Genomic DNA, 22,271 nt, shown 5'->3' with positions numbered 1-22,271 from the left:
AGAATGGATTTCATTCAGATTGCAGTTTTATCATGATTAATTCCGCGGCTCCCCGTCACGCCACAGGAGATACTGCGACAAGAGACATCCGGATTCTTGCCGGCCACAGTGGAAAATGTTTTCCAGTTTTTTGTTTTGCCATATGCATGTTATTAGAATTGTCCGCCGTTGTTTTTTTTCTCCTGTACAGAACGATGCAAGGCCGTGGCAGATTTAACCTTTAGCCTGGTTTCCTTAGCGGAACAATCTAGTAAAGGTTTACTGACATGCTTGAGTTATTGCCTCGTCCCAAGAATCCTTTAATGAACCATTGATTTCCGCGAAGGGTTTGCATGTTTTCCCTGCGTGTGATCTAAAGACACTTTGGTTAATGCGTGATCCCAAATAGCCTGTAGGTGGCTATGTAAGTATCTGTCTCAGTCGCGCCTCGGGCTGTCTGAACACGTGCTTGTCGGGCTGATCGGTGACTCCGGACTGCTTGTGGATACGAGGGTGTGGCCCGTTCGGTGATTGCTGGCTTGGCAGTGAAGTCATGGCTCATCTCGTGAAGGAAACGTGTATCTTCAGAACCATCGGTTTAAAAAATCCCTGCCAGGTATAAACATCTCATTGAAAAGCTCGACAAGTCTGCACACAGACCTTAAACCAACTTTCCAGCCAAAACGCATCCAAAGTGATGGTAAGAGTTGATAATTTTTCAGGCGTCCCCCCCCTTCAACGCTCTATTTGACTTGACAGTTTAGTCACTTGTACGACTTCAACTCCCCCGGAGAGACTCGTAGTGGAATAAATGCTTACAGCAGAGGTCACGATGTCGAGAGAAGAAACTGGGCACTGCTGCAGAATCTCGAGATCCAGTTTCTCCTCCTATCTTGCACGATGGCCTCTGCAGGGTTTTCCAAGCACTCCCCCCCCCCCCCCCCCCCCCCGAGGTGAAGCAGCAGAGTCGCACTCAACCGTGCAAAGATTTCAACACGCACAGCGACTCTATTGCGTGTATCTCAGTGAGAAGCTCCCAGAACTCATACAGTAGGCGAGAAGAAGAAGAAGAAGAAGAGTAAAACAGGAAAAGGTTTCCAGTGAGAAGGAGTCGTATTAAGTATTCATCAATTGCCGTTTCGCCGCCTTGAATTGTATGAAAATCTATTCGGCTCGTCGCCACGTTCCAGGTTTGCCGCCGTTGGAGCCGTGACTCAAACCAGAGTGGGATGTGAAGATGTAAATCTCTTCTCCCATCTCATCCGATCTCCCTCCCTCCCTCCCTCCCTCCCTCTCTCTCTGTCCGTCTCCAGGCTGTGGTTTTAATACAGATTATGTACTTTACAGTCCGAGCCGTGATCCGCCGTTATCACCGCTCATCATGGCCACTTCCTTCTTTTTGATTTTGTCTTTTGTCACAGTTCTTATCTTTATGGTGCGTTCAGACGGCGAGCAGATCACACACACCGGCATTTTGGATATTTTGTTGCAGTAAACCCACATTTTAATCCCATTTAACCATGTGATGCGCTGACATGCAAGCAGGTTCAGTGGGATTGTCCCGCTGGCTTGACGGGATCTTTATCGGGCATTTTTAGATCCATCTGTATCCTGTACCAACCATTTCCAGGCTCTGGTAGGTTTTTTCCAGGTTGTGGTTGAAGGGAGCTAAATGCAGGCAATCACTCACTATTATGGGCATTACCCATTAACCAATGAGAGAATGTCTTTGGATTATTGGACGAAGCTGAAGTCAGGACAACCGTCGCCTGCACTGGGATACTATACAAGCTCCAACCTGAAAAACTATTTTAGCCTCCAGGTTTGAACCAGAAAGCCAAACAATGATTGATTTATTCATCATATTCAAACCATTTGGTAACATTTGAATGTTGCTGCAGCCAATCTCCCAACTCGGTCTCTCCACACGCTATTTTTGTTCTTTTTAATTCTCGCTTCTCATTTCGAGTTGGTTCTATGCTCTCAGGAGGTTTCTGTGCCAATTTTTCCTAAGATATAAGATGGAAGGGGAAATCTATTGTGTTCTGTGATCCGTGAAGTGTTAATGTGTCCATGTTCGGCGGGTTTTTTTCCCTATTGCCCCCCCCCCACCCCCCCCCCCCCGCGCGTGTCGTGTTGGCCGCGCAATCATAACACTTTTAGACGTCTATTGCAGAATCAGGTGGGGATATTACCAAAGTGCACGTTGTGTCGACTTTCTGTTTGAGCGGGTCGATGCCGCGGCCTTGCGGTAGGTTGTGCGTCTTTCAATGCACGTGCAATGACAGGACGGGCGTGTCTGTACATTGTCCCTACAGAACCGACTAATTTCTCACTCGTTTATTTTCCTCACCTGCGACCTCTTTCCATTTTCTTTGAAAATCATTTCTGTTGAGGTGTGCGTGTGTGTGTGCACATACATGTCATGTGTCCTGAGCTAACCTTTACTGGTGATTTGTATTCATCACAGGGAACGTGTTGCTGTATTGATAGTGTCAACATGAACGTGAGCGTATTGCTCATTCTCCACACACACACTGTACCCTTGTACAACACCGAAGGGAGACAGCAAAGGTTTGAAGGAGAGGGAATCCAATCTTGCCCAGCAGCTCAGAGCTTTGTAGGGGGGCACGGCGAGGCCCGGCGGTTTGCCGAGCCTCGCTGGCTGCCCTATTTCTTTAAAGCTCCGTTACCTGATTTATCGCTGGGGCGGGCAGCCACCAGGGAAATGTCTTATTTTAAAGCAGAAAGAGCTTAGCCAGGGGTCTGTGTCTGCTGCTCAAATCTGGGATGAGAGGCAGATGAGATGAGAGAGATGTTAATAATCAGAGAGAACATGCCGAGCATCATGTCGGCCTCTGCGCCGCCGGGTGGAGTGACGCTTGGAGTTTGCACAGTTTACCAAACTGGCGTGGCTGATTTTGAAGAATCGGAAGCGTTTACGACGCCCACGGTTAGAATGACATTTTTTTTTTTTTCAAGCTTGGAGTCGACGGCTATAAAAAGTGAGGCACGTTCACACACCGCCGCAGTTAAAGAAAATGGACTTTGACTCTCCGGGCCGCTGGTAAATTGAGACTTTGATTCTGCTTTACACTGTAATAAAACATGGAAGACGAATGAGAGTCGCTCGAGGGCTGGAGGTGCAAACTGCTGCTGGGATATTAGTTTGGATTCTGTCGTGCTCCAAACATAAGTCTCCGCCTCGGTCTCCGTCTCTCTCTCTCGGTTTTGACACGGTGCCAGTGTTTTGGCTGGGGCTCGCCCCGACTGGACCGTCAGACAGATCGAGTTGTAAAGATGTCTGGACCGTGGATGGGCATGCGCCCAAATGCACAAACACATCATCACTCCGCCGACACTATAGCTCGCCGGCCAGAACAGGTGAGACGTACACAGAAGCACCTGCAGAGGCATGGCGGTTGGGTCTCTGACTTGACAAAAAAAAAAAAAAAACGTATACAACAGCGCTTCCCTTCCCCTCCCAGTAATCCACTGGTTGAGCAGGATTATTGGATGTGATTACAACTCATGGTCCACAAGTTTAAGGATTACAAGTTGCTGTCAGTGGGTAAATCCGTCCTCTGAACCGGTCTTCTGCTGAGGTTGAAGACGCGACGCGGCGTCACAGACACATTCATGTTGATAATGTTAGGATGACGTAAACAATAAATCAGGGAGTCACAACTCGAGAGAAGAGCGGCAGAGGCGATCGATATGTCGTCATGCCAAAGAAGTAGAGAGACTCTTTTCCACGATGTCGTTGTCGTGAAATCAAAAGCAGCTTACTGCAGTATTGTACTGCGGTTCATATTAATTTAGTTTGTCACAGGTCAAATCTTCTGACAAAACTAACCCAAACAATGTAAAATAAATGGTTTGTATTCCGTTTGACGGCACTCGCGTAGAGTGATGCTTTAGGCTGACCCAATATGTAATCACTTTAATTGCAGCTTTTCATAAATGTCAGAGCAGTCGTGTGAGCGACTCCAACGCTAACGGCAGGATTGATAGGATCAGTTGTTCTTTATAGAATTGCTCTATTAATATCAAATGACCTGTAGCAATGGCACGTTACATGTACTTCTACCTGTAGTAGTTTAAACGGTGGGAGCAGCAGCAGTTGGTTGTTGTCTTCCGTCTTATCGTAGTCATAATAGTCGCTGCAGACACAGTTCATGAGTGTGTGCAGCGGCGGTGAACCTCTCAGGATTACTAAAAAAGGCCCTGATGCTCGTATTAGCAACAGGCTGCTCGTACTGGCAGTAGAAGTAGTAGTTGGTTGTACTTGGCAGTTTAAAAAAAGAAAAAGAAAAAATCATGTGATGGCTAAGCAGATTTGTTGGTTTTAAAGACTTGGACACACAAAATGTTTATAGTCTCAACAGAATGACAGTTGGTTTATCTCCGCTGTCGTCTGTACTGCACACACAGTGTGTGTTTGTGTGTGTGTGTGTGTATGTGTGTGTGTGATAACTCTCAAGGGCACTGGTGTAAATGAGAGAAAAGGTTAAGGGAAATTTCCATGGCGTGGAGTTCACACACACACACACATGCACACACGGTCAAATATGCCAACATTGCATATAGCCGTGGCAACCGGGTGCCATGGGGCGGCGTGCGCAGGTCGGCGGGTGCGAGCACGCGCTGCCCCTCTCGGCTTGCTGCAGCTATCTGGAAACACACCCAGTACAACGCTATTCGATATGGTTCAATGCAGCAGAGCACAAACTCGCACTAAGCATTTCTCCCCTTCCATTACTCCACTTTAAAACGCCATTTTGTTGTTATTTTTAGATGTACGAAAAAGCTTTAATATGTGTGCACCCCGCAGACCCGCCGGTTATAAATAGATTTCTTGGCACAGATGTGCGCTCGCCGCTATCACATCACTCACTTCTGACTGGTGTGTGACCTCGAGTTCGATCATAATCACTGGGAGGTCTCCGCGTGAGGGCTGAGATAGCGCTTTCTCTCCATCACGGCTGAGATCCTCAACCTTGCTCCGATCTGCAGCCTGCAAATAAAACGTAATAAATAAAAATCCAACATTATCAAATTTACAAGCGACGGAGGAACTTAGTAACTGCCCACTAATGCGGTAAGTCGTCAGAACTTAATAAATTGCCCCTCGCTGTAGGAGCTCCGAAATGTAATAACTCTGATATTGTGATGTATTCTCCTGATAATGTGATGTAATTTCTCTGATAATTCATAATGATAAACACTTGGGGGCGGGGTGGGGTTCATCCTGCACAGATGGAATCGGGAGGCTCCGGAGAGCTTAAGCCATGGAAACTTTAGAGGTGTGTGTGTGTGTTTGTGTTTGTGCTGGAGTGTGTGTGAGTCATGCATGTGGGCTGCAAGTACGCAAGCTTCTACCTGCATACTGCTGAGATATTGTGAGAGGTAGGTGAGGCCATTTCTGCTCCTTTGGGATGTGCATACAAACGCACAAGTCAGGGTTCATGCAATGTCCTTTTGCATGTGAGTACATGTTGTCATCAAAAGAAACGTCTTGCTGATGTCCAATTGGTAACTTTCCACACTGTTTTTACTACTCCTTTCTCTTTTTATCTGGTCATTCTCTCTCTCTCTCTCTCTCTCTCTCTCTCTCGCTCTCTCTCTCTCCCTCCCTCATTGACCTACTTCCCAGGGCTGCTCAGGCTTGCGTGACCACACTTCTCATCCACAACAGTGATATGGCATTATGCACACACTGCACATGCATATAGTAATGTGCCGTACACGTTTTTTTTTTTTTTTTTACCTCCTACAAATTTATAGAAGCGTTTGTATGGCGTGTGTGTGTGTGTGTGTGTGTGTGTGTGTGTGTGTGTGTGTGTGTGTGTGTGTGTGTGAAACAGTGAAAACCTGCTTGTTGGACGCTGCGTAATCTTCCAGTATTACAATTACTGACAGAAGCTGTTTTGACTTGAGCAATATGCTTCAAATCAACAAGAATAAGTCGACAATGTTAATGTATTTCATGTAAATGTGTGGAGAATCAGATTTAAATATGGATTGCCTCATTTGAAATACAAATGACTGAGTTCCATATATTATTTAATTGCATAATTTAGTGATATATATGTATATATCCACTTGAATATGTTGTGCAACACTTTGTACATAGCTGCATGCGTTTGTCTTTTTTTAGGGGGGAATTCATTCATCGTTAAGATTAAACTTAAACATTTTGCCAGTCCATTTAATAAAATATTGATATTTCACACATTTATTGCAATACTACTGAGCACAATATACACAACGTGTGCAATATGCATTCAGGTTCTGAAAATACATTATGACGACATGATAGAAAAGTGATATTGATCTAGATTAATTCCAAAACACGTGTGATGAATTGATCCGAAATGTTTTAAAACGACAATAATTATTTACCTTCTTTGCAGATTTGCACCCAGTTTGCAAGTTGAACTCTGTTGTTTCAGTGTTTTTTTGATGTGAGGCTTCAACACCAAACTTCAGAGGTTGATCTGATCATTTGCATTCACTTTTGCTTTAATTGCTGTAATCACAAAATTGAGGCCTGCCTGCAGGGAGCAAATGATTCGTAATCAACCCTCTCTCTGTCTGTCGTTATGTCGGTAGAACCGGATTCCCGTCGACGGGGTTACAAACGTGCGACGCCTTGTTGATTGCACTCGGGGAATATTTACCCACCCCATGCCGGTGTGTGTTGTACCTTCCACCCCCTGACATTGTTTCCCGCCTCACACCGATGGCGGGGGCGCTTGTTGACACAAGGAATGTTGCTAAGTGTGATGCAATCTGGGTATTAAGCCAAATTCTTTCTTTATGAGTGTGTGTTTGAATGAGTATGTGTTTAGACACGCATGCAGCTTTTGTAAGAGTTTTTTTATTTATTTTTTTAAGTGTGGTTTACAAGGTGAAACGTTGAGGTGTGTATGTATGTGTGTGTGTGTGTGTTAGTGACTCCTCCTCCTGCCACTGTCTGAACATTCATGGAGTCTGTTGACAGTTTAACAGTCAAACCTCTGAACACAGCAGACTGGATCAGCTTGTACTTGTTTGTTTCATTGCCATCTTGTTTCTAAAACCACCTCGCATTACTGCAGGGGATTCCCTTTTTAGCGGGTGTGTCCACAGTTTGAGCCAACGCCTTCATTTTATGTTCACTACATTAAGCTTAATCCACCTTTGTTTCATCCATGCACCTTCTGTACCTACTTCATCTAACCGAGGGCAAAAAACACCCTCATGTACTCACTCTATAAATAATAATCGATTTTATTTACATGTGTATATAGCACACAGACATTCATATGGACAGACGGCCAATATGGATTGTTATTGCAGTGACAGCTAACTATTTACCACGGCCATGGTGCGCAGGAGCAGAAACGGTTCAATCTCAACTCGTTTCCATGGAGACAGAGATGGAAGAGGTTTTTTTTGTAAAGTTCCACCATGGGAGGCGTTTGGAAAAAGTTCCGTTTTCAGTGTCTCCGAGCCTCGGCTTGTTCTGCCGTTGATGTTACCGATTCAGTTGTTTTGAGGTGATTCCTACCTGCTCAAACCAGGACATGCACGGACAAATAGAAAACTACCGCATGAGACCGTCGTCAGTCCGACGGTTGACGGTGACCCGACGGCGACGCACCTTCACATTCAGAACCCGCATGCAGTTTGGAGTCAACTTCATCCAGCAAACGCGACAACCGGCTTTACAGTTTGTGTTTCTCTGTACTGACGCAGCAGCGGTTTTGTACGTGTTGTACGCGGAGCGCGCTCAAAGCCTTCCTCTGTTTGTCTCGCCCCACACACCTTTCAGTCTCTCGTCTTTTTCTGTGGTTTTTTTTTTTTTTTTTTCCGCACACACCTACCTCCCCTGTGTTTCTCTCTCTCATGCTTCATGCTTTTCCCTCAGCTCTACTCAGCTTTGTGCTTCTTTTTTTTTTTTTTTTCCTTTCCCCCTCAGCGGCACCTGACCTCGTTTCAACCCTCTCCCTCTTTCATTTTGCATTCATCCTCCCTCCCAATTGCTCTTTGACTCTCTTCCTCTTCATTTACTGTATTCATTCCCTTTTCACTCATTTCCCTTTTTCTTTCTTTTTTTTTTCCTGATTTGTTTTCATTCCCCTTGATGTCAGCATTGCCTGCTCTATCTCCCTCTATCGCTTCTGCTTGAATATTGCTCTACCAGTACTCGGGAGCTGTCTGGCTTACTGGGGCAACACACACACACACACATGCACACACTCTTCCCTCGACAAGTGCAAGTTGTGGATGTTTTGTCAATCAAATGTGGGATTTGGTTTGACAGTATACACACTTGCAGTTGAACACACACACACACACACATGCACAATAACAGGATGAGCAGGGCCGATAGCCAATTGACACAGCATGAAATCCAGAGAGAAAGAGAGATGGTGAGTCTGTGAGTCTTCATGGTCTGATAGCTTATCGATTCCTCTGCAGGTGATTTGAAGAGGAAAGACGATGGGGGGGGGGGGGGGGCCACAAAAGAGAGAGGGACAGGTGAGGGAAGTGGGTGAGTGAGATAGCGAAAGGAAAGAAGAGTGTCGTTATGTAGGTGGAGGAAAGAGTCTAGAAGATGGAACTTGGAGAGAGAAAAATACTGTACGTCTGACCTTTTGCCCTCCTGCTTTCAGCTGCACGGTGCTGAAAGCAAAAGAAACTCTCACATTGTACAATCGAATTCTTCTTTTCTTATGAATTGAAAGCTGTCAGAGCAAAGTTAATGTTAAGATAAAATAAATGTCTTTTAGTGAATTCAGTTAGGCCAGGGGTGGAAGAGGAGTTACGCAGGAAGGCTCAGAAAAAGCAACATTTCGCTCTGCCGCAGACGTCCAGGCTGAAAAGCGGCCATTTATGGACACGGGTTCTTCTGCAAATTCTATACAGGCTAATTAGAAAAGTCTCAGAAAGCCTTTTATGGGTTTTTTAGTGGGAACCCGAGTAAAACGGAGCTCTTGTGTCGGACTGTCCGGCCCTGTGGTGCAGCACACGGTAAGAAAAGCTTGTTTTGCGCCTAAATTTGTCGCGTTGCAGTTGATGACCGAACCATAGATGCTTCTTGAAAAGTCGTCACCGTTCAACACTCCTGCGTTTGGATTGCGGGTGGAAGATGGCAGGAGAAAACGCAGAGAAGTCCCACTGCGGGATCCAACGGGATCCATTGCCCTCAGTTTTAACCAATTTATAAGACAAAACAAAATCTTACCAGGCAAAACCAGCCTTGAAAGATCTCAAACTGTTCGACATCAACCGTCTCTCAGCCGCCTTATACAGGTTGGCCGGCAGTCTGGAGATAATCCTGATACGTCTCCAGTCCATCAATATATCAATACACCTTCAAGACCAAACTCTAGTACCATGCGGTGAAACGTTCTATTTTTACCCGGTGGACTTCCACTGCCACTGTGCTCAGCGATGAGTTAAAATTCTATGACTAATGATAGGAACAGTTTTGATACGAAGCACATGTCTTCTTTTTCCACTGTTTGACTGCCAGAGCATGAATCCATCCCGGTTAGTGTCCCGAGCTGAGAGGACTTTCAGTTTTCTTGTGTCCCTCGCGCTTCCCTTTTAAATAGAGACGTATGAACGAGGTCACGTCGGTCCCGGTCCAGCTTGTTGGCCCCCGTTTGGCCTTGAACCAGAGCACCGGGCTGTTTTATACTCAGGTCATAGCCAGTCCTGCCTTCTCTCCCCCTTTGTGGCTTTTATACTTATTTGGGGGGGGTTGTTACTGCTTCCATATTGTCTGGTAATGTAGTGGACCGCCTACAAGGAAGAATGAAGGATCACCCTCTGTGCATGTGTGTGTGCGTGCGTGTGTGTGTGTGTGTGTGTGTGTGTGTGTGTGTGTGTGTGTGTGTGTGTGTGTGTGTGTGTGTGTGTCTGTGTTTTCTGGTCCCATTTGAATGGCAGCTTAGGTCCGGTTCATTAGCCCTGTTGCCAGCAGCTGAATGAGGAGCTGAACACCTCGGAAACCGAAGGAGAAAAGCTCCCTACAGATTTTTTTTTTTGTTCCCCCCCCCCCCCCTCTCTGCCTCTCAACTCTCCGGTTGTGTTCAACCCTCTGTGGTCACCAGCGCACCACAACGCGTCGCAGACTCTTCTGCTCGTACTCTTCAGAAACAACCCAGAAAGGACTTGATTCGGTTTTGAGCGTCGCCGTCACCGGGATGCAGTCACTCATTTGAGCACGCAGCGGCGTACAACAGAGGCTACAGAGCTCTGAAGTGATGTAATTTCCCCTCTGGCAGCCATATTGAAGTGCTGTCAGTGAAGTGCTGATTGTGTGTGATGTGGGCATCTCAACCTGAGCGGCTCCGCCGAGCCCTGGAGGGTAAATGTATGCTGTTTCCAGGTGGGATGAGTACCTCGAGATGTAATGCGGAACTTATGAGTAGATTGCAAGTAGGGAAGTTATGGCTTCCTTGTGACACATATACGTCTTTAAACTCGGGATTTACCCACTGGGAAAGATTTAGCTCCGACGCGGAGTGATAACATTGGCGCTTCTGCGCGAGAATGACCAAAATCCGAAATTTTAACTATTATGTTGGTTAATAAATTCTCCTACCGGCTCCCAAGATGTGAGGATGATCAGATTTATGGGGATTCTTTGAAATCTTATTGCAGGTTTATTTGTGTCCTCACTGCAAAAAACAAAACAAAACAAACAACCTGTTTCAAAAGGTTGTAAGCCGACGTAAGGCTGAATTGTTTTGATGATATATAGTATTCTTAGGTTTCTCCAGGATCAGTTGAGTCGGACGGGAGATTACTGGCACGAGCCTCTGAAGGCAGAAGTGCAGCGGGGCTGCCAGTGGTAGCAAGGGGCAAGTTTCCAGAAAATATAACGCTTAAGTGCTGTAATAGTTCTGGACTGGCGATCCTATAGAGCTGTGGTATCGATCGATGTGTGCAGTTGGCATCTTCTTCTTTTTTTTTTTTTAATGCAAGATTTACAGATTTTTCATTCGCAGCAATGCAACTTGTGACGATGCAAATCCGGGTTTAATGAAACCTTGTGCAGCACTAACGTAGCACTGTGACGTTCGATTACCGCCAGCCGTAGTATTCCTGCTCAGGTTCATGATTGACTTGGAAGCAAATCTGCCTCCTTTTGATTTCGTATGGAAAGAAAATGTCAAGACTGCTGAGATGACTAACGCTTGCATAAGAACAGCCTACACACACACACACGCACGCTCACACACACGCTCACACGCTTTACGGCTCGTCAAACACCCACGAATTTGCAAATTCGTGGAGTGACAGGGTTTGCGCGTCCATAATTCATCCTCATTTTCCTGAACTCCGTGTTTTCTCGACGCGCGGAGGAGAAACCGTACAGTTGCAACGCTCCTCCGGTGGATGGACACTTTATTAAAGTCAGATGTCTGCCTGGTTCTCCCTTGGACTTGAGCGGGAGCTCACACACGCACACACACACACACGCACGCACACACACGTCCCTCTCCTGTTGTGTTTGTGTGGATTTTTTATTTTTTTTTGCACGTGTGTACAGAAAGTACAGTGGAATGAGGGTAGTATAGTAATAGAATGAGGTGTTGGCGTGAAGGTCGTTCTGCCACTATAAACATGGTCCCAATGCGCACATACACACACACACAGATACACACACACACACAAGGTTGCACATCAGCTGCCTGTTCCACATTGTGTGTTATTTACTGCGACATTTTCACAGCTAACCTGGTGCCTGTGTACTGTCAGTGTGTGTGTGTTTATGTGTGTGTGTGTGTGTGCAAAAGGCTATTTTCAGACTTCCAGGTCAAAGAGTTGCTGCAGACACACCGGCAGATCAGGATATTTACCAAAAACAATCAGAATACGAAGCATTATCAAGTTAGTCCTGAAAGAAAAACAGTTTTATGAATATCAATAAAAAAAAAAAAAGCTGAATATCATCAAATACTTGCTTGAAACATCAGATATGTGTGAATTAAGCCGTAGTGGGTGCTGTGATCCAGAAATTTTCAAGTTTTAAGTTCAGCGAAGCAACAAGTGGAACGCCGAGAAGTGTCGAAGTTCAACTCTCGTGTGCGCTGGCGCAGTTCGCTTTGACTCCGCAGACGAGATTTCCTGCAACGGTCCATAGAGCAGTGGGAATAGCTAACTGGGTGTCCGACGGGGGAAACCTTCAGGGCGCTGGTCTCCGAGTAGAAATGCATCATCTCTGTGGCGCATTGAGCCGCGTGCGACCTTAAAAGTCCCGTGACTCACAAAATGCATTTTGTTTTCATTATTTGAAATGAAATAACAGACGGATGAAAAGGAGCGGAATGAAGAGGAGCAGCATGTGTGTTTTTATCTGAGCGAAGCCGTAATGGCAAAATAAAAGAGAACGCGCGTGTGTGTGTGTGTGTATACTTTTACAATGAGAACGAGTGCGTGCATGTGTTTTTTAGTGAGTTCTTGCAAGCGAGGCTAACGTAGTGTGTGTGTGCGTGCGTGTGTGTGTGTGGAGAGGAAGCAGATCTTTTGATGGGACAGCTGGGAGGTTCAAAGCCCGCGCGGCTTCATGTCTGAAGAACACACACTTAAATACACATTTTTTTTTTTGTACTTTGGCACAGCTGCAGTGACACACGCACACATACACGCACGCACACTTGAAGCAGGTTCACTTTCAACAGAACTGTGTTTAGAGATAAACTGGGAGGTGAAAGGTTGCAGTACAAAGTCTACATCTATGTCTTTGTTTCTCCCTCTTTCTTCTCTACCTAATATGGTTCTGCTGCTGCATGAGTCTCTCCGTCACGTGCGCTGTCCAGCAGCGACGAGACCGCACACACACCCACGCACACACACACACACATACACTGAAACACACTTCATAATCTCACTTCTCATACACTGTGATTCCTGCTACTAGTAGTGGCTGTTCAGTCTTATTTTGATTGTGTGTGTGCGTGCGTGCGTGCGTGCGCACGTGCACGTGTGTGTGCGTGTGTGTGTGTGTGTGTGTGTGTGTGTGTGTGTGTGTGTGTGTGTGTGTGTGTGTGTGTGTGTGTGTGTGTGTGTGTGTGTGTGTGTGTGTGTGTGTGTGTGTCAGCAGTTCACATTGCCAGAATCCATCAAATCCTCCTGGACTCTTTTGATTCATCAATATTTGTGTCTACATTTGGATCTCCTCCTCTCCTCGTATCCTTTCCTCTCTCCTCATGTCAGGTTCACTTCTTCTGCACTCCTCTCCTCACGCTGTTCCCTTTCCTCCACCCTCCTGCTTCCCCTCTCGCTCCTCCCCGCCGTTTCTCTTTCCTCCCCAAACTCAAGTTCTTCTTTAAGGTTTTCTGTTATTAACGCCCCCTGTGTACTCATCCCGGTGTTTGTCTTAGCGCCGACAGTTATTCTGATTTGTGGCAAATATCATACATTCAGCCATCTGTGAGATGAGTTAAAATTGCTTTTATGTTGCCGCCGACGCCGTAAAAGCGCCTTCAGCCCCTTCAGAAAGTACCGAGGAAGCATCGGATAAACAACACCTGCAAACTGTCGTCAGGGAAGTAAAACCATTTCAACACAATGTTGTGGGAAAAACTCATTTATTTCTGTGATGTTTCACACAATGGGATGAATATTTGGATGTGGAAACAGAGAGTTTGACTGTTTGACTACACGAGCCACTTCTCGTTCTTTGTGCTTATTATTGCATTGAAGAAAGAAAAAAAAAACTGTAATTTTGTTTTCTGCTTTCTGGGATATTACTTGCAAAAAGGCCCGATAAGGCTGGAAAACTTGATGAACTGTTTCCTTGTAGATCCCGTTTGCTGGTGGTGCAACTTTTTGTGACTGTTTGCTGAGACAGGAAGTGTCATATTTGACAATGAGGAGCGCGTCGGTGGGTCGTTACAGCGTTTCGGTGACATTTTTTTTTAACGATTGAAACGCGGTGCGGCGTCGGACTGGGACCTCCAGGGCGCTGCAGACTGGGTGTGCTGGACTAAATCTGTATGCGCTAAGCCACTAAGCCCAGGTTGTCTCCTCACATTTGACTAAGCGGCCTCGTCTGCTAACGTCTGAATCTCCTCAAGCGGCGTCTCGAGGATGTGGAAAATGGAGGGAAGCGGCGTCACCGACCGGCGGCGGGGGGGGGGGCGAGCGGCGCTTTTCATACTAATACTCGAAACTTTCCCGAAACCTTTTTATTTCAGGTGTTTTTCAATGTCACCGCAAAGCGAAACGCACTCATTTGTGACAAAGAGGTGAAAATTGCCCTCCTGTCAGAAAAGAAACGCGTTGAAATGTTGCATTCAAGACCACTGAAAAGGACAATGTGGAAATTTGAAATGAGGAAGCCTGAATAGGAATAGAAAGAAACTTAAAATGTGACCGGATATAGATTATTAATGCAAGAGTGGAAACCACGGGAAACAAAGTAAGGGGAAAAAGTATAAGGAGGTAGGGAGGATTAAGGGATAGAGCATTAGTTTAATTAGAAACCGAGAGAGTGGAAAAAATATGAGCAAATGAAAGAGAGAAGGGAGGGAAGAATGGAGGATATAAGGAGTTTTGCTAGACTTCTCATCTCGGTAATGAAACAACCCCAAATGTCAGCGCGGCGGAGCCGAGCGTTAAGGGCAGACGCCATAAATCTGCCGCCTAATCACGGCCGGGTGGCGCACAACTTTCCAGGTTTTCTAATATACCGGCCGTGCAGGTGGTTAATGCCTGGACGAGGGCGTGGGTCTGTGTGTGTGTGTGTGTGTGTGTGTCTGTGTGTGTGTGTGTGAAGCGTCGCAGCAATGATGTGTCACCCCCCCCCACCCCCCACCCCCCGGCATCCCTCACTCCCCTCAAGGACGGAGCGGCTGATTGCACCAGTCACCCTCTGCTGCCTGTGTGTGTGTGTGTGTGTGTGTGTGTGTGTGTGTGTGTGTGTGTGTGTGTGTGTGTGTGTGTGTGTGTGTGTGTGTGTGTGTGTGTGTGTGTGTGTGTGTGTGTGTGTGTGTGTGTGTGTGTGTGTGTGTGTGTGGTGTGTGTGTGTGTGTGTGTGTGTGACGGATCGTATGACAGGAGGAGCCGCATGCAGAGGCGATTGTGTGCCAGATGACGCCGTTGGTTTGTCGCCGGCTGTCATGCATGGGCTCGTGTCCTTGTGCATTTCTTCAAGTCGGGCTGGGGGGGGGGGGGGGGGTACTGGGGGGGTTACGACTGGAAGGTGCAACCAGGTTCACACACGCACAAGCCGATTGTTCACCCGATACAGAAGAAGACCCCCCCCCCACCTCACCACTGCTTCCCATCAGAGAGACGAGTTGACACCTGATCACTGATAGGTCGCCTCCAGCCCGGCTCGTGTTGCGTCCTTCCGCTGTGGCGTGTCGCCGTTCTCTCCTGCAGCCCTGCAGGTCGGCCAACGAGCCGCTCGGAGCTCTGTACAACATGTCACCCCATGTGGACACTGCACAGGTGTGACCTCCACACACACACACACATATACACGGTGAATGCAGAGTATTTCGTCGACTTCTGTATTGCATTGCAGGATGTTTTTTTTTTTTTAGTAAAGTTGGCTACTCTGAGAGGTATTTCTTACTTCTGGAGATGATTCAAGATATAAAAAATAGAAATGCCAACAAATACTGTTAACATTTAGAAAGGGAAGAGACTGAAGCCGGTGGTTCATTTATGACTATCCTCTAAATGCTATAAAATATCCTATAATAGCTGTAATTTACATATAATAGATATAAAAAATGACACGCATAGTCATGGTCTGGTTTACCAGGTTTCATTTTGGGCTTGTTTGCATGTTCTCTGTGTCCATGTTTGTTTTGTTCTTTAGTTAACGCTGGTTTCCTTTCATAATCCAAATACCTGCTCATCAGGTTAACTGGAGTACATTTTTTTTGTGGTTTGTCATTGTTTACTAAAGGATAGTAATAGATCTTCTGCATTGATGCACATTTCCGTCAACCTCCTACTGAAATGGACCTTTGCTCGCAATACCACCAGAAGCCACGGGGGGCAGTGTTGGGATTAGAAATTAATAATACAGTGTGTTTAAGGTGTGACACTTAAAGACCTCCTGCAGTCAACATCATAGTTGCCGTTGATTTAAAAGCCTCTACTCTTCTTCTTGGTATTTGATCAGTATGTTGATCTGGAGTGGCGCCCTCTGCTGGATTGACGGTCGAATTCTCACTTGACCTCATTGGACGCTTGGGGGGGGGGGGGAAGTGTTGAAAACACCATTTGACTCTCAAATGGACAGGCGATCTGTGCACGGTGTCCCGGGGTTAATTTCAATACACTGCATGGGATAAAGCTGCTGGAGAAGATGGAGGGACGACCGGCTGAACTGTGAGGTTGGATAAAGGACCACTACGTCTTTTTTTTTTCCTTTCTTTTAAGTAAATCACTTAAAGCGGCTCTAATAAATTCCCTGAATGAAGTATGAAAAATCCTTAAAGCAGCAGAATAGTTCCTCTTTAAGGACTTTGGCCTTTGTGCCGCCGCCTTTGTCTTGCATTGTGAAGATTAAAATGGGTGTGACTCCCCGAACCTGCTGATTTCCCTGCTGGAGCTCTTACAGCAAATTCCATGACCTTTTTTTTTTTTATTTTTTTATTAATTTTTACCTTTTCCAAAGCCGGCTCCTTTTCATTTTTTTTAATTCTTCTTCCACAGTGTATTCTGACTTTGTTGTTTGCCTGTTTTGTCTTCGCACCGCTCTCCCGGTGAGCCTCCTTTTGAAACGGACATTTTTAATCTCAGCGGGGGGATAACCTTTTTAACAGTCGAGCATCGCTGGCGAAAATCTTCCCGCCTGAGTTTTGTTTTTTTGTTTTTTTTTCCGAAATAGCAGCCTTCTCAATAATCCGGAGCGGAGGACGTGAGTTACGAGTCGGGATCCTGGTGTCACAGTGTCGCCCTTGAACGAGGCGTTTTACCGACCAACCGCTTCCTCCTCCATCACGGGGGCTTCTTGTGTTCCCCCAGTGCCCCTCAGGCTGGTATTTGGGTCACCTTGTCCACATGTGAGACGGGTTAAAGGAGGTGATGGGACACTTTTAGCACATTCTGTGCATCGTGTGCTTCTGTCAACAGTTAAAAAAGCAACTGTAAGTTGTGTCAATGCTTAGTAATGCGTTTGTTTTTTTTCCCTTTCTTTGCATTTCTCCATGAATGTGACGACTCATGCATGCAGCCTTGGGTTTATATGTGTGTGTTTGTATGTGTGTGTGTGTCCACCTGCTTTATCCTGACAATGATAGATGGATTGAACGGGCTGCAGAGCGAAGGCCACATCTGGTGTCACCCTACACACACACACACACACACTGGAATACAAAATGTGAAAACATGCGATCTAGTTATAGCTCCACGCGCGCATGCGGGTGTTTGCGAGGTCATTTTGACCCCTTCCTATTTCGGTGGTGGAGCACTTGATGTCCTGAGAAGACGCGCCATAAAACGTATGTTATTTCCATGCTTGGGGAGATCGGTGTGTGGCCAGCTTGTGTTTGTGCCAGAGGACAAAGTGCTCTTGTGATGAAATCTGATCAAAGGTAGCTCGGATGAGGGGGGGGGTGGTGGGGGGGAAAGGAGGGTAGACAAATGGTTATTTTCTCTCGTACCGTGTCTCGTCCGAGGCGCCCTGGACCTCTGCCACCTTGCCACACAAAGTCCAAAGTCAGTGATGCGTGTTGGAGTCGTATAAGAGGCCGCCGCCGTCTGTGATTGGCCAGCCGCCGCTGCTTCCCCACCCCCCCCCCCCCCCCCCCCCCCCCCTCACGTGAAGCTACCTGGATGCTTAAAGCCCCGCACGCCGTCAAAGCTGTCGCCGTTCTCAGGACGGAGGCTCATTGTGCTTCATCACTCTGCAGAACAGCAGCAGCCAAATGATTGAAAATTGGATCCTAAAGCAAGCGATGTTGTCGTCGCTCGCCGTTACAGCCCGTTTAATTCTCCCCTTACATCTAGTCTACATTTCGTGCGATCATTCCGCGGCGCATTCCTCGTGTAATTGTGATTTGTTTAATTTCGCTTGTAAATACTGGAATCTTGTCACTGTGAGACGCACGTTTGCTGAGCGGATGACGCATGTCTAAAACGGGGGCATTAAAGGCCGTATTCCAACCGTCGAAAATGGAGGATTCAGCAAGACAGGCACTCCGAATATAGAATTTATTTTTATGATTTCACTTAGTTGCCAATAAAAGTGTTGTCACTATGCATCAGCGATATCGCGGCACTCGGTTTGCACTGGGCTTTAGCCTTGTGTCTATCTGGGCCAAGCGCAGCGTTCAAAGCCCCGGGGAGGAGAAACACTTCCTTTAGCCATTAGACCTCGATAAAAAATAGAGCCACTGTGAGAATGACTACGGCTAAAGGCAGTGATGCGCTCGATTTGGACGACATGTTTAAAGAAACGTCTTGACTGAATGCATGCGACCCGCCATGCAAAAACTGGAGTCGCGCGTTTCAAGCCACAAATCTTCCGATTTGTCACTTTATGTTGGATTCCAGTCGCTCAGAAATCAATTTAATAAAAAGCAATAAACATCTCACAAAAACGTCTTCGGTAACTGTGCAGCAATCTTTGTTTTAGATCTCTCCTGGCCAGATATCCGTGAATAGCTCCATTGAAGTGAAGAAAACACTGATGATAAAAATAACTGTGAAACTTTCGAACGCGCACTCTCGACTCCATCTGAGTGGGACTCGATATGTGCTTACAAGCCTTTTAGACAAAAAAAGTAAATTAATTTCAACAAGGAGTCGAATCGTGAGGAGTTATTACTTCAGACTTTAACCGCTAATACTACTGCGGTTGAGTGTTTGGGTAAAAGCAGCCAACTTTCCATGTTTGCGATTCTGAAACGAGCGGAAAGTGTTTGATTTGGCTCGATCTGAGTGAATTCTGTCAGATGAAAGTGTTATTACACACAGTGGATTACGCGTATAATCCTTTATCTTTCCTTTTTTTTTCCTCACAATATGTGCACCGATTTTCAAAATTATGTGCCGAAAATGACCGAAAAGACAGTGAATTTAATCGTTGGCGGACGGATATGAGCCACAAATGGTTAAAAAGATGCTGCACATTTTACTGTAAGCGTTTGAGCACAGTGTTGATTTCAAGGTTGGCCTTGAGACAACATATAGGTGGGACACTGGTGTAGATTATCAGCTGCTTCTCTGGATGGCAAGCCTATAAATAAAAGACAGACTCAGAGAGAGAGAGAGAGAGCGAGAGAGGAGGTTACATGGCTCGGAGCTGAATTCGATAATTCTCTGCCATGTCTTGTGTGGTTCTGCCTCTTCAGTCTGCTGCTTTTACACTTTACAGGTAGCGCTCGCCGCGCTACAGAGCGCCGAGGGAAGGCGGCCCGCTACTGTATTTATAGCCGCGCTGTTTCTACGCTCGGCTCTCGCATGTTGTACTGCATAGCAGCATATGCCGCATCCGCCGTCACCCCGCGTCCTTCAAACCGGGCGCCGCGTGACCTTCATGACTGCTGCATATCAGCAGATATGGACAGCAGAGGTGGGAGGAGGAGGAGGAGGAGGAGGAGGAGGGGGTGAAAAGGGGGAGGAAGAGCGGTAAGGGGACGAGAGAGGAGGCGAGGGGATGTATGGCAACTGTGATGGGAGAGAAGTGGCGAGGATACAAGAGGTGAGAGGTAGAAGGGAGCAATGGTGGGACTCGAGGGAGAGGAGGAGGAGGAGGAGGAGGAGGAGGGGCAAGGTCAGAGGTAAAAAAAAAAAAAGGACTGAGTGGGGAAGAGAGGATGCTGGGAGGAAAGGAAGAAGTTAGCCAAAGGCTTGAAAGGGGCAGAAGGAAATGAGGGGGGAAAGAGAAGATGTAGGAATAGAGAAGAGAGAGAGAGAGAGAGAGAGAGAGAGAGAGAGGATGAGGAAAGTTCAGGAGAAATGGGAGGAAGAGTAGCACAAAGCAAGAGAGAGAGAGAAGGGATGAAGGGGAGGATGAGAGGAACACGGGGACGGGGACTCGCGATGCATCACTTATTTCATTTACTTCTCCGCTTTTGGAGAGCAGCAGTTGTAAAGCTGTGCCTCAGTGCATCTGAATGCAAACCCAGCTTTTTGTCGAGCTCTTGGCCTCCGACCCTACCTCCCTCTCTCTCTCTCTCTCTCTCTCTCTCTCTCTCTCTCTCTGTTCCACTTCTTTCACATGTTCAGTCCCTGTGTGTGTGCGTGTGCGCGGGATCACACATGTTTGGTGTGTTCTGCAGTTCATGTGAGGACGGTACAGCCTGCCAGTGTCACCCCGCTCCTCTCGCTGTTCTTCTTCACTTTGGCTGCTGCAATGGAGACGATTCACAGACTTGAATGAGGGCGAGGGGATAATTAATAGTGTGTGTGTGTGTGTGTGTGTGTGTGTGTGTGTGTGTGTGTGTGTGTGTGTGTGTGTGTGTGTGTGTGTGTGTGTGTGTGTGTGTGTGTGTGTGTGTGTGTGTGTGTGTGTGTGTGTGTGTGTGTGTGTGTGTGTGTGTGTGTGTGTGTGTGTGGACTGGCTCTGCAATGCTCACCATCTCCAAGGAGATGCAAGAGGTGAGACAAGCAGCCAACATGAAGTAGTAAACCCAAGAAACGTCACTCACTGTGTGTGTGTGTGTGTGTGTGTGTGTGTGTGTGTGTGTGTGTGTGTGTGTGTGTGTGTGTGTGTGTGTGTGTGTGTGTGTGTGTGTGTGTGTGTGTGTGTGTGTGTGTGTGTGTGTGTGTGTGTGTGTGTGTGTGATGCAACGAGAGCATTAAAAACCACCCGTCACCTGCTTGTTTGTTGCCTAGCAACCCAGTGTGTGTGCGTGCGCGTCCCTCCCCATGGTGCCTCAGGTGTGTTTAGGAAAGCGACGTTGAGTTGGGACATCGTGTTGCAGCAGCTTGTTTTCTTCATCACACCGACGCTTCTATGATGTTTTTTTTTTTGTTTTTTTCTCTCTAATCTTCATGCTCTGATTTAATTTTTGTATTTATATATATTTTTTTCATTCTCAGATCTGTTTTGCTAAATTCCCTCAATCTGTCCTCTCTTTCTTCCATGTCTCGCTTCGTCTCGCGTTTCTTCGAATGGGTGTGTGGATTACAGGTGGACCGGCGAAAGAATCTACCCTTCAAATTCACTTTTCATGTGATAGTAACAAACAGCTTAAAATAAGAGAGAGAGAGAATCCAATTAGGTTTTTAAGTAAAAGAAAGTTCTTGAATGAAAAAAGTGATACTTTGATCAACACTCTCAAGAGGGAGGATGGTGGTTTGCATGTTCTCCTTAAGAAACTCCCAGCCGAACCCGAACGGGACCGGGGAACCTTCTTGCTACGAGGCGACAGAACCGTCCGCTACACCGCTGCAAGGCCTCAGGCTGCACGCAGGAAGTGATAATTAAATGGGGGTTTTTTTGTATGTTTTTTTAATGGACGCCTGCAGTGGGCAACAAAAGTATGAATTTCTTGTAAAGTCGGCGAAGTCTGGCGCTGGGAAGTGAATTAGAGGATTTTTTAAACAGGGTTTTGGTTTTATTTGTTTTTAACAATTCGCCTCGGAGCTGAAAAGTGTGTCAGGGGTCAGATTTAATACCTGTTCGGTTCTGTGATTAATCAGCTCAGTCAATATTTATCTTGGTTTATGGATCCTGTTACGGTTACAACGGCAATAATTCTGTATTACGTCCTACATGTGGGCTTGAGAATGATCTACTAAGAGGCCGACGTCTTCTGTTTCCTGCTACATAGGTCGATTCATCTCAAGCTTCCTGGGATGTTTGTATCTGGATATGGTGGAGCTCGTGACCATGTTAAATATAGGAAATCATCCGCCAGCCTGTTACTGCTGAAGCTGCTCGTGTACATTTGTATTTCACTTCTTTCATCAGCTCTTTCCTGAACAGGGGAGAAAATTAAATGTACACGTCACACATCTTAAATCAACAATAAAAGACACATTTAATGCATCTGGAGCACGTAATGATGGCGTTTACAAACTTTTCTCTACTTGATTGATTGCTTGTAATAGGAGAAACAGATACATGCATTTAAATATACAGTAGTATTATTTTCTTCTGGTTTCAGGATACAGGATTGGGGTTTTTTTTTTTTCGTGTAATGAAGCCAAATTAGTAATCAAGCAATTGATGTTTTCGCCCCGGCTGTCACAAACGCACAAGTGGCGAATTAACGGTGTGTAGGTTCAAGGTGTGTGTTGGCGTCCAGCCAGCAGCGGGTATTACAGGTGATTTGTCGGAATAATGCTGTTAGTTGATTGGATAAATGTGA

At 46.3% G+C, this 22,271-nt stretch overlaps 1 protein-coding gene across 2 annotated transcripts in view; it reads left to right on the top strand.

Annotated features, from left to right (window-relative positions):
- The window catches only part of ppargc1b (peroxisome proliferator-activated receptor gamma, coactivator 1 beta), a gene marked incomplete at its 5' end in the record, with an annotated part of 86,936 nt that overhangs the window by 8,047 nt on the left and 56,618 nt on the right, over positions 1-22,271 (top strand). Inside the window, one exon of one of the 2 annotated variants that reach the window (XM_080502713.1) lies at positions 5,246-5,285. The exons of the other annotated variant lie outside the window; for it this stretch is intronic. Coding sequence (XP_080358839.1) covers positions 5,271-5,285 — 15 coding nt within the window. Of the gene's footprint in view, positions 1-5,245; positions 5,286-22,271 lie in introns of those variants that run through there. 2 annotated transcript variants of the gene reach the window in all.

The sequence above is a fragment of the Blennius ocellaris genome (genome assembly GCF_963422515.1).
Source record: "Blennius ocellaris genome assembly, chromosome: 9".
In the NCBI taxonomy this organism is placed as follows: domain Eukaryota; kingdom Metazoa; phylum Chordata; class Actinopteri; order Blenniiformes; family Blenniidae; genus Blennius; species Blennius ocellaris.
This window is presented reverse-complemented; position numbering and strand designations above follow the sequence as displayed.